This window comes from Lissotriton helveticus, chromosome 4_1 (genome assembly GCF_964261635.1).
Source record: "Lissotriton helveticus chromosome 4_1, aLisHel1.1, whole genome shotgun sequence".
Taxonomy (NCBI): domain Eukaryota; kingdom Metazoa; phylum Chordata; class Amphibia; order Caudata; family Salamandridae; genus Lissotriton; species Lissotriton helveticus.
Window position 1 is genome coordinate 2,126,608,527 of NC_136063.1, and position 13,226 is coordinate 2,126,621,752.

At 45.0% G+C, this 13,226-nt stretch overlaps 1 protein-coding gene across 3 annotated transcripts in view; it reads right to left on the reverse strand.

The window, feature by feature from the left end:
• Window positions 1–13,226, reverse strand: part of LOC144829566 (copper-transporting ATPase 1-like) — a 405,691-nt gene that overhangs the window by 318,994 nt on the left and 73,471 nt on the right. For all 3 annotated transcript variants that reach the window (XM_078688825.1, XM_078688827.1, XM_078688826.1), the window contains exon 3: window positions 1,145–1,634. In XM_078688825.1, coding sequence (XP_078544951.1) covers window positions 1,145–1,634 — 490 coding nt within the window. The remainder of the gene's footprint in view (window positions 1–1,144; window positions 1,635–13,226) is intronic.

A 13,226-nucleotide genomic window follows, 5' to 3' on the forward strand; every position in this document is an offset into this window, starting at 1 on the left:
TGACCCAATCTAGTTGTTTCTCTATATAATGACTGCAACACGGCTGGCACTGTCATGCTTCTGCTGCTAAACATGAAACAAACCATTGGACATTTTGCAGGAAATTTAAGACCTGGCTCTGGGAAAACAGAAAGTCATTAACCCTGTCAGTGGATACTATGATAATCGAAAATGCAGCCAGCCCTCTTTTCCATACACTGGGCCATATATACCAAATAACAATAGGAGATGAAATGACGTCTTATTTTTGGGTGCAACCAATCAGGATTTAAATAAGTTATGAATAATTCTTTATAAGATAAACTGTTTGCGGCTCCTTTTGTCCGCACAGAGAGAGCTCAATAGTGGACTGGCAGTATGTTTTCTCTGTCAACCTTCAAGTGAGCTGTGCGGTACAGAGGAATTTTTCATTGAGTATTTGTCATAAGTGCTTGTGTTTATGCACTTCATGTAATAAGTCTTAAAATACAACAAAAGGTTTGAACAGGAAAAACATTTTTTAATTATGTTTTAACAAATAATTTCATATTACATGACTCCAAACACCATTTCTATATCATTCGAAGCAGTGTTTGACTAAGCACCAGTAAAGCAAGGTGACTGACCAAAAGAATATAGGATACAGGACCAGTCGTTACATCCTGCTAGACTACCCCCAAAAATTAAGCACAGTTTGCTCTATGTGTTATAATACTGGCAACCTCAAGTGGTCAGGGTAGCATGTGGACCTTCATAAGGCTCTTTACCAAGTAAATAATATCGCTCTCATAAAGCACTACGACAACACTAGATATAGTGCAAGCTACATAAAAATATAACTGAGGCTGCTAGCTCTTCACCCCCACTTCTATTCCAATGACAGACAGACATACAGTTGGTAAACTGTAGATTGCACAATCCTAAATGTTTTCTAATGCGCATTATTTGGGGCAAACAGTAAACTTGGGTGTCCACCACAGATCCAAAAGGGCTGGATCAATGCTGCATTTTCACATTAACCACTGACTGTAACTTACTTCCATTCGGGTTTAGATAGACATCTAGAATCTGTCATGGATCTAGTAATTATGGGTCTAAGTTGGACATTAGGCAGTAAAGCTTGAGCCACAAAAACAAAAATCAAGACATTTCATAAACAGAGTACCTTTAATTCGTTGTATCCCCTGCAGTTTTCCAAGTTTTCCTTCAATGGTACTTGTACAGGAGTGACAGGTCATGCCATCCACCTTCATCTTCACTAGCACTTCGCTGGCCTGAGCCAGACGTGGGTCTTCCAAAGACGAATCGGTTTTCTCCGGGGCAGGAAGCTCCAGCCCCATTCCTGGAATCTGCTGCATGATCCGGTTGGAATCGACTAAGCTGGGGATATAGGTAATGGAAGCGGCAGTGAGCTCAGAGGAGGTCTTCACATCCAGGACTCCTTGGACCTGTAACAGTTTAGTTCTAATCTCTTCCCCTGATAAAGTTGTTAGGGCGGTGATGTTAAGAAAAGTTGTATCTGTTGCCACCGGTTGGGGATTGGTAGTAGAAAGCGCAGCGTCGAAACCCATGTCCTCAATTGCATCTCGCAGAGACTCCTGACTCTGAATCTTTGGGTCATAAATGATGAAAGCATTCTTTTCTCCAAGGGATACCTGAGAAAGAGAGAACAGTGTGTGAAGTATTGGTACAAACATCATTTTATACATGCGCTACATAAGACATCGGCCAAAGACATTTCTTTAATACATTTGAAATATTCCTTGCCATTGCCACTTTCCACCTCTACTCTTAACAGTTATGTCCACAAGAAATGAGAACATCTCCTAGCCTCATTCATGCAAGCCCAACTATTGTGCCTCACAACAGTAGTTTTGGAGGGAACAGAACTGCTTTAGTGCTGAGCTACATCCCACCGTTCTTCTGGTGAACTCACCAGGAACAAACTCTTACTATGTGGATATCGGGCAATTATTCATCCTACTTGAGCACCCATGCTTTGGTCGGGCCCATAGTCAGCGTTACATTCCTGTAAATACAACTGGTACAAAATATGTTTTATTTCAAAACCAGCACAAACGTCGAACTTGTCAAAAAGAGTATTGTAAGGCTCATAGGAATGAAAGAAAACAATTAGAGATGAAATTGGCTGGAAGAATGTCAAGCAAGAAGAAATCAAACTGAAGGTAGTTCAACAAATAATTATGTTCATCTACTCATAAACTTTGCTGGCAAAGGAAGGTTAAAAAAATAGCCTCATTAAGAGAAATCTAAAACCAAATACACAATAATTGTATATCTAATGTGCGATGGGCATAATCCTAACAGGAGGGCGACTTATCTAGTTATTAGGGGTCTCCAAAGAGTAGCTCAGGAGGTGTAGCCAAGCATTTCATTCAGAGAGTCTGTGCATATTAAAGAAGAGAACACTGCTAATCTCAAGAGCCTTAGAGTGACAGCCAGGCAAACCAATGACACGCCTCTAGATAATCAGATACACACTCTGCCATCCTATGGGGTCTACATAATCACCATCTGTCTTCAGTATCAATCTACCCAAGTCCCAAGGAGATTGGATATTGCAGGCCCTGCTTTATCAGTCACACACACTGTGTGCGACGAATGGGCCATGAAAGTAGTGTGACAACAGTAGCCTGAGCAGAAGCCTGTGCTGACCCACCGAAATGTCAAACGACAGGAGCCAGAGTGAATTTGTTTTTATTTAGGTGCATGATCAGTCAAAGCGCAGAGGAGAACATGGTATGGATACAGAGCTGAGACAATGAAGAGCCCCATCTGGATGTGTGCATGCATTTGTGCACATTTAGTGCCTGTGTGACCTTGTGTTTCTCCATAATAAACGGCATTGCTCCGTGAAAGCTTTGCCTGGTGTCAAGGACAACAGAAGTATAAGCTCCCTCTCCATCATAACGGTTTAATCTCTGCACAATTGTCTCTGTTGATGTCCTAATCGTGCATATGGCATAACAATCAAACCCTCTAGGATTTCCCGAATTGCAAAAAAATTGCGAAATCTGCAGTTTTGTAAAAAAAATGCAGTGATTTTTACAAAACTACCTGCGAAACCTGCTTCTCATCCTCACGATTATTCCATTTCAGCCCAACATGGCAGAATTTTGCACTTCCCCAGTCGCTTCTTTTCCCTTTAATTACACCACACCTTCCTGTTCAATTCCATGCAGTTTGTGCTACTAGGCCCGATCCCACACTGCCCTCCCCCCACGTCCCGTTTCCCTCTCTATAGACCCCCTTTCACTCATCCACTACAACAGACTTCAATTTGCATTTATTTAGCGTATTTCCTTCTTCATTATTTTCAGCCCACTTGCTAGGCTACCCATCCTCCTTCCACCCCACCCCTTAAATCGTGCTCCATGTGCCACGGATAGGCCATCTGCAGCTTCAAAGACACTGTGCAGGACACAAGCCTCTCCCTGCTACAGGCTCCAACTGTGGTACATTGTTAATTTCCTATTTACTTTTTTATGTCACAGATCAACATTCAGGAGTCACGTGTTGATGACATTTGTTCATCTTGCACATATGAGGTTGGCTGCTCGGCCGTTGCCCACATATTCTGACAAGTGCTTGGTCTTTACCAGTATGTAAATGAAGGTGGGAGCCAAAACATTTAGTGTGATGTGGTCTGGATGGAATTACTGCAGCAAGCTCACTAAGTGCCTGTAGAATGCATATTTAACTCACACAGCTCACTTTGTCTTAGAGGTCCAAGTACACCTAGGAGTTGACTGTGTTCCCATTGAAAGGGGACATGGCTAGAAGATTTGGCTGGACTGTCCCTTTTAGAGCAGGACGACAACTGATTTCAGTATGTCGGCCATGTCTATAATGGCGTAGTGAGCAAAAAGTGATGAATTGGAATGCCCCGGAGTAATGTTTAGTGGCTACAAATAATGTAAGCAGTAGCATCCAAAACATTTTTGTTTTCCACATTTGGAATTCGTTCATCAATATGACAATCTCCTGTGATAACAGCAGAGCTAGTTTGTACAACAAAGAGTTCTTCTGTTGATCCCCGGCCAATTTCTATTTGCTATGGAGGAAGTAGTGGATGAGGAAGTAGTGGATAAGGAAGTAGACGGATTGACCCGTACATTGTTCCAGATGGAGACAATGGAGTTCCAGGAAATCGTGGGTTGTTGTGACACCTTCTCCTTCTACCCTCTTGACTATCACTATTTTGCTCGGTCCAAATTGAAATACCAGGTGAAGTGGAAGACAACACTGTTAATTGCTCAGAATGTTTGTGCCTATGGGTGCGAGGTAATTGTACCATACTGCAGCACAGAACAGAAACTGTGTTGTTCCTGTGCACCAAAAATCCTCGTCACCGACTGTCAGTTTCAAGAGACTCCAGAGTGCCATTTTGAATTTGACCCAATTCAATGGTTAAATGAACCAACCCTACTGCCTCTAAACTAAGCTCGGTTCAATGGGCCCTCAGGTCTCGGGGCACCAAAGCCCCTGCACCTGCTGCACCAATGGTAACTACATCCGTGTGGGAACACTAATACGATCATGATCAGGCAGAGCGGTATCCCATCTGGGGATACCACCGTCCTGGACTACTACTCGGAGCCATGAAGCGGACAACAGCTCATAAAAGTGTTTCAGAATCAGGCAGCGTGTTTCAAGGCACGCTGCCACTTTATGTGGCACAGCAGCTAGCCTTCCAAACCATTCTGCTACTTGTAGTGCTTAATGTTCTCAGCCAAACAAGACAGCCGCCCAGTCCCACTGCCCTAATATCGGTCACAACATACCTCAGCTATACTCAACACAAAGGCGTATTACTGGGTCTCAAGGGGGGGGGGGTGATGGTGCCTGGACTTGGGTAAACAGGGCACGTGCTGCATCGCCATTTAGTCGCCAGGTTGCACCTTAACTACACCATGTTCATATGAGGCACTATTAGCACTCCTAAGTATGTCCCTTTTAGCTTTTGCAGCACCCCAGGTGTTTTGCTGCATCTAGAACAGCGCAGATGGGGGCGGTCTCACTGTGCAGACTTTTTAAACATGCCAACTTCACAGCGGAATACTCTGCTGAATCAGTTTACATTGATTTAAGGCTGAAAACAAATGATTACGAGTGCAATAGAATGCCGGAAAATTTCCGTTATTATGGCGAAAATTTCCATTTTTGTGCCACTAAATTTGCAAATCTATGCCGCAATATCCTGGGGTGTCTGAACAATGGTTATCCTTGACCATTTTGGGCGTTCTCGAAGCCATTAAGAGCATGACTGGCCAACTTGTAGCCCTCCCGGACAAAAGTAGTCGCCCCTCACACAAAAATGGCAATGCCTGATAGTTGAAAGATAATTCAAGCTGAGTTGGGGCGACCTATTGCTGTGGTCATGTCCTTTTTGCTGGAGGGCATGTGATGATTTGGCTGTTATTTCATTTATTAGGGAGAATCATTTAATACAGATAACATTTATCCTGGTGTTTCTTGTGGTAACCTCAACTGTATTGCTCGAGTGGTCACTACTGATAATATTGTTTAGGTTGCGTCATATTTGGCCACTATTCTACAGTGATAAAATATGCTACTTGCTCGTGAGGACGTTTCTTGAGCAGAAGTAGCTCTCACTACAGAAATCGTTGGAGACCCCTGTATCAGCCAATGATGTGAACGACGCCTCACAAAAATCATCATTTCAGGTTGGGAAATATTTCTTGGGAAACTGCACTAAGGTTTGTCTGCATATAAGGACAGGTTTGTGAGTTAACAGTAGGAAAAAACAATCTGAGGCTGTTGTACAATAGTTTCAGGGGAAAAGCGACTCTCTAACTCTCCATCTTCATATACGGATGATGTACTGAGAGGACATGCAGAGACTGGACAATGGATTGCCACGAGTTGGCTAACATCTTCTAATACACAAAGTAGTTTATAATTCCTTTAACAAGATAAGTTCATCCTATGCGTAAAATGAAGTTTTGTTTTGCTCTTAGATTTATCTACATTAAGGCTAGTTCCATGGCAGCTGTATAGTAATAGCAGGTGCACAGTAGCATGCCACAGCATCAGTCTCCTACAGACTCCCTAGAGCACTTACACCAGCATACCTGCACATTAATACAGAGTAATAAGGGTGGGGTGCGCTGAACAATCAGGTTTCAGGATGACTTATGTGGCTTCTGAAACATCTCTTGCAACACCTAACAGGATCCAAATGCCTTAGTGTGAGATTTATTTATAAGACAGGCACCACCCTTGTGAACTACCACATGCAGCTGCTGGGAGCACGAAGCGAGATTCCCATCTTGTGCCAAGCAGCTCAAGCCATAACTAACTAACCACCCATGGGTTCTCTAGAACAACCAATGCTGAGGCAGGAGGTCAGATGGGTGACAGGACCTCTAGGGCATGGTGAGCTTGTCTTACACAGCTCCTGTAAGCAGCGTCACCTCGGTGATATATCAAGGGTCATTGCAGGTAGACTTGCCTGCTTCATTAGAGAATACAAAAATATCCTGCCTGTATTTGTTTTTAGTTGACGGAATGTCTTGCCATCTTGACAACGCTCAATGGAGTCCTAAGGAGGCCAAGAAACAACAATGACTATCAACGCAACTGAGGTACATGCAGATATATTCAACAAATATCCAAAAATTAGAAAACAAAATAAATGTATCATTTTTATTATCAATATTGAATACAAAATAATGTAAATAATATACAGTCACAACTGTATATGCTTGTAAATAACTAGTCAGAAAAAAATGATAAACAGACACTAAGAGAAAAAATGTCAAAACCTCTAGTCAAAACTTCCACACATACCACATTCATGCAACATCCAATGAACACATTATAAAAACAGCAAAAAGTGACAAAGTCTGGAGAACAAGCACCTATACAGTTTTCGGGAGGGCCTGAGATTATAATAAATGCTTCCGTTGGGATAGTTATGATATAGTGTGTCTCGATGTCCTGAGTTAGTGCTCTCTTTAATGACTTGTTGATATATTTCAAAACAAGGACTGTGTACAGCGGTCTCATCGTGATGGTCTCCAGAGCTTGCGCCAACAAGCATTTCGGTCATGAACCCAGTATTCAGGTCACACCTTCTTCAGGGCGCTAAAAGCATAAGGTGATCAGAGGGTCTTGGGGCCAACAGTAGATAAATAGTATCTAGTAGAGGAGACTTAACGAGCCTAGGAGCTGATGTGACGAGATGCACAGGAAAGGATAGAAACCCCACATATGGAAAGTCTTCCTGTATTTACCTTGGCAGTACTGGCAAGGAGGCTTTAGCACACAATTTTTAAGTGGGACCACCAGTGAGCCAGAGCCCTGTCGACAACTTCTGAGCTCCTCTGCCAGAGGTCTGACTCCAGTGTCAATAACGGTGTCCTTGAAAGAAAAAGACTGGCTGCCGAGTTGGGACAGGAACGGCAGCCAACCCAACAACCGAGCGTGACAGCAGCAACGCAGCAATTTATGAAGCACCTGACATGTTAGCAGCATCTTAAAGGCTAGCCCAGTGGTAAGTCAAGTGGCCATTCAGAGCCTGCAGTTTCTTATGGTGGTGAGGAGGACTGTGGCCGTGATCCCGTTAGTAAGAACTGGCAACGCTGAATAGGTCTTGCTTCTATTTGATGTGAGTTCAGTCTGTCAGTTAATGCTCTTCAATTTCTGATGATTTGCAGCAGTTTTAATATTTTCTTAGATTTCTTGTTGCTCAAATGGGCGCAATTTCTGATGTTTATAGGTTTATCTTATCTTCATTGATTGGTTTTTGCTCGCGATAAAGTGTCATTCACAGTCACTAATGATTACAATGAAATTATGACAATGTCACACATAAGCAATCTGAAACCATGGCAGCTGTTGTGTCAGGACCTTGGTTATTAATCGTCCCAACATGTGAGCAGAGATCAGGCCATTTGGCAACATGCAGCACACGCAGTCCGCAATAATTAGAGTACACACTATTGGTGTGAATTCGTGCTCACTTGTGCCGGCTCTGAAACCATGCGCATGCGCATCACCATTTATTCAGGGCGAAACCAAAAACATGGACGTAGTCGGGGGAGGTCTCAGATTACCCCAATGACTAGTCATCCTGATAGGCGATACCCAACATCAGATATCGCGATGAGCGATACAACATTCCTCCCCAAAAATTAATTTTAACAAACATAATGAAAACTTTACTTGAGAAGAAATCACCACACCATCATAAGATATGTCATTGTCAGCCAGCTTATCAAAACATCAGCGATCTCAGGTGCAGTTCTTACAATGATAGTCCCGTAGTCTACTGGACGGCTCATGGTTCTTTCTCAGGTTATATTGAGTGCGGTTGTCCCGGCACTCACTGTCGTCTTCCGTGATCCCAGGAGTCCCAGACAAACCTCGACTGACATTAGGAGACTGTGACGATGAGTCCACACCTCCAGCACTCGGTGCTTCAACATCAGCTTCTGACCAGCCCTCCCAGACTCGATCACAGAATCCTCCATCCTGGGGACTCCGCTCCGCTTCAGGATACCCATGATACTTCTTGAGGGCCGACACATTTCTGGTGACACATTTCTTTTGACGGTAACTTGCGTACCCCGAATTTGGACAATGCACCAGGGATCTTTTTCAAACAGAAGCATGAACTTGCTGCCTGAATGTCTGTCTTGGATTAGGGCCTGGTGTCCTACTTTGAGACGTGAAACTTCCGCTCTGCGCAGTTTGCGGACTTGTTCATTCAACTTTTTTCTCCTGCACGCAACATCGTGATTATTTATTTCCTCTGGAACCAATTGTGGGTGGTGTGGAATAGAGTCACTCACAACTCTCCCCATTGACAAACGTCCTGGAGCACGACCAGTGGATGTGTGGGAAGTTTGCCCGTAATCTCTAAGAAAAGAATATATGGACCATTCCACAGTCACCATTTGCCACTGCTATGCGGATAACCTTGTTTAAAGTCCTCATGAAACGCTCAGCTTCTCCATTTGCTTGTGGCCACTTTGGCGTTTTCTTTTTGTGCACAACTCCTAGTGATGTCAGACATGATGCAAATTCCTGCCCCTGGAAGGGAGGACCATTGTTAGTTTTTATCTCTCTGATAAGTCCATGGGTAGCCATTACCTTTTCCAGCTGAGGTATAACATCTCCTGCGCTCAGTGATGACAACACATCTACCTCCAGATATTTCAAATAGTCATCTACCACTACCATGGAATGTCGGCTATCAGGAAGGCTTCCAAAATCTATGCTGACACTCGTCGCCGTTCCATTGCAATTGGCGATGGAGGATTCAGTTTACCTCCACAGACACGATCTCACTACCTCTTCAACTTTGTCATCAATGAGTGGAACCACACCTTGGTTCTGAGTCTACCTTTAGTTTTCACCATTCTTTGGTGGCCTGCATGAGCTAAACCAACCACTCTATCCACCAAGGTTGAGAGTATGACCAATCAGTGACCTCGGAGTAAGCACCCATTCGGATCGGCACTCAGTTCATGCCTCACCTGATACAGGCTCTCAATCACTTTCCGGGCCTCAGGAGTTAATGTTACGCTTTGACTTCTGAGAACATGCCATTTGTTGGTTTTCACTGCCTCCAATGCTTTCTGTAGACAGTCATCCTGGATAGTTTCTTGGCACAATTCTCCTAGAGATATGGGCAACGGACATGATCGATCTGCTACGTATCAAACATATTCCTCAGTTTCCTATGCATCCTCCATCTCGCTAAGCACAGCTTCTCTGGGATGACGAGACCGATAGTCTGCTGGGTTGCTTAATCCTGGGTGGGACTCAACTTTGCAACTGTATTCCTGCAACTGCAGCATCCATTTTTCGATGCAAGGGGCTTTGACGCAGTTCCTGTAAACAACGGGATAAGAGGCTTGTGGTCAGTGGCAACCAGGAACCGTTTTCCATAAACATATAAGTAAAAGTGTTGACATCCCCAATGCATGGTAATCGCCTCTTTTTCTATTTGTGAATATCTTTGTTCTGTAGTAGTCAATGACCTACTCGCAGAGGCCACTGGAGCCTACTCATCTTCTTCCCTTGGCCATTGTAGGAGGACAGCTCCTAATCCTTTTGGGCCGGCATCGACAGCGACTTGAGTTTGCTGTTGGGGATCTAAGCATCTCAGCATGATGGTGCTCGATAATGCGTCCTTGGTAGCCTGGAAGGCCATCTCCTGTTCCGGACCCCAGAGAACAGACACTTTGGTCAGCTCTCTCATTGGCGTGGTCAACAAGGATAGGTCCTTGATGAACCTACAGCAGTAGTACACCATCCCCAGAAAGCTGCACATTTCCGTCACATTGGTGGGAGCTGGGGATTCTTTGATGTCTTTTACCTTTTCAGGGTCCGGAGCCACTCCTTCTGCTGAGAATATGTACTCAAAGAACTGTAGCCTTTGTTTAAGAAATTCAAATTTGTTTCTATGTAACGTGAGTCCGGAGTCTTGTATACGTTGGAGCACTTGCCTCAGCCGACCGCTGTGTTCCTGTATGGATTTTGCGTGGACAAGAATATCATCACTGACATTAACTACTTCTGGGAGATTTGCAAGAAGTTCTTTGATGGTATTTTGGAATACCTCTGCTGCACTCGATATCCCAAAGCTCAACCTCTTATATCGTCGCAGGCCGACCAGCGTGGAAAATGTTGTGATGTATCGGTACTGTTCGTCGAGAACGAGTTGATGATATCCAGCCCGAAGGTCAAGCTTTGAGAACCAGCTGGCTCCACTTAGTTCCCCTTTCAGGTCGTCAATGGTTGGGGTTAGATGTCTTTCTCGCTTGATGGCAGCATTGGGGGATTCTCATGTCCACGCAGATTCTTACTTCCCCCGGCTGTTTGGGCTTTCTCACGGCAACAATTGGGGATACCCATGGGGTAGGGCCTTCCACTTTTTCAATGATCCCTGCTTCTTCGAGTTTGTCAGGTGAAATGCGACCTGCCTGTGTCGAAGGGCCACTGGTTGCACAGACGGATCAATGTGTAGATGTATCTGTTTATCACATAAGCACCCAATACCATCGAACACTTTCGCACGCGCTTCACCTTTTATTCTAGACGCCCGCGTAATGCAGGCGAAACCAAAAACATGGACGTAGTCAGGGGAGGTCTCAGATTACCCCCATGACTATTCATCGCGATGGGCGATACCCAACATTAGATATCGTTATGAGTGATACAACAGCAGCCATGACTCAATAAGCAAACAAAAAAGGGAAAGTTTATCAAATAAACAGGGCTGAGAGGGCATAATTAACAGATAAAAAGGAGGGTCTTTAGTTTACTGTAAAATAGATGAAAGCGAGGGACAGCACAAAGATCCAATTGAAGGGTTTTCCAGATCTTTACTGCATTCACAGAAAAAGCTCTATTGACAAAAGTTAGACTTTTGGGTTTAAGGAGTTTACAGGACTCACTTCTTCTCTGTGTATTCCGAAGGCAAATGTGACGATGCCCAAAGCTTCTGCTGACTTACACCCCAGCAACATTCCATGTCCTTCCTCCATCACATACACTAGTGCCGCCACCTCTTGTGTGTCGTAGGCGATGGTGGTCCTGAACTTCCCTCGGATGGACAGCGGTTTGGTTTGACCATTCGCAAAAACCTTTATCTTGCAGGTATTAGTGGTGGAGGAGGTGTCATCTCTTGGTAGGCCTCACGTGACTGGATGTTTATGGTAGAATCGGTGTCTATGATGGCAGTCGAGGGGCGCGCTCCTACTAGGACTTTGTATTGTGGCAGACGATTCTGTGCCATAGATGCTGACCCTACAGTAAACACCGAGTGTACCATGTGTTCTTCTCGATAGTCATCATCCATGTCACTGTTTTGTTCCTGAGACTCTGGAATCATGTTCACTTGGGATCTCGCAGCCCGTCCTTTGCTGGATCAGCATACTTTCATGAAGCGATTAATTTTTCCACATGCCGTGCACCTCTTTCCTTTCGCTGGGTACTCTGACGCCTCTGCGATGGTCCTTCGTAGTATCCGCATGATCATACTCTGGTGCCTCTTGTCCGAAATGGTGACACCATGGCAGTCGGGGCAACTACATTCACATGCTCATTTTTGATGGGAGTTTGGAGAGCAGCCTCCAAGTGTGCTGCCCTTGATTTGGAGAGTTCCTTTGTTCTTGCCAGGGTAAGTATGGCTGCCAGTGTCTTCCCCAACTCCTCCAGGATTCACTCCCCCAATTTTGCCGAGGCACACCCCTGAATAACTTGGACTCGGATCTCCTCTGTCTCATCTTGAAACCCACAGGTATTTGCTAGTTCTTTTAAACACACATGGAATACATCTAACACCTCTTCAGGCAGTTGTCTCGCTTGTCTGAACACGAAGCGTTCATAGTCTTGATTCGCCATGGGCTCGAAATGGGCATTAAGGGCTGTAATGAGCGTGAGGTGAGTCTTTGGCGCTGCCTATGCCACTGACTTGGCTATTTTGTAAACCTCTTTCCCACCAAGATGGAGGTTCATGGCACGCTTCTGGTCATCTTCAACCTTTGTGGCTTCAAAGAAGAGGAGCACGCGCTCCACCCATTCCTTCCACCTCCGGGCTTGAGCAGATGGGGTCCCTTCTACCACGAATGGCTCTATGGTTCAGAAGTGAGACATGTTCTGTGTGCTAACATCGCTGGTATATCACCCTGGGCGATGCTTGCTGTGGCCGAGCTGTGATACAGTTGTGTGGGTGCCTTTGCGCTGATTTGCTGCTACTCACCGTTTTACTGTTGGCTGTGCCTCCACTGGACCAGACACCTCCAGCCTGATCTGCAGCCAGGACACAATGGTGGCACACCCGGTCCGTCCAGACTGTGCTGTGTGCAGTTCCCACCTTTTCACGGATAGCCGGTGGGCGTGGCACTTCAAGTAGCATAAGCACCACACACATGTGAGAATGTGCGCAGCTGCCGCCTACAGCCAAGTGGTCTCTTCACCACCCTCGTCGCCAAATGTTGTGTCGGGACCTTGGTTATTAATCATCCCGACATGTGAGCAAAGATCAGGCCACTCAGCAACATGCAGCGCGCGTAGGCCGCAATAATTAGAGCACACAGTACTGGTGTTAATTCGTGCTCGCGTGTTCCGGCTCCGACACTGTGCGCACGCGCTTCACCTTTTATTCTAGACGCCCGCGTAATGCAGGCGAAACCAAAAACATGGACGTAGTCAGGGGAGGTCTCAGATTATCCCCATGACTATTCATC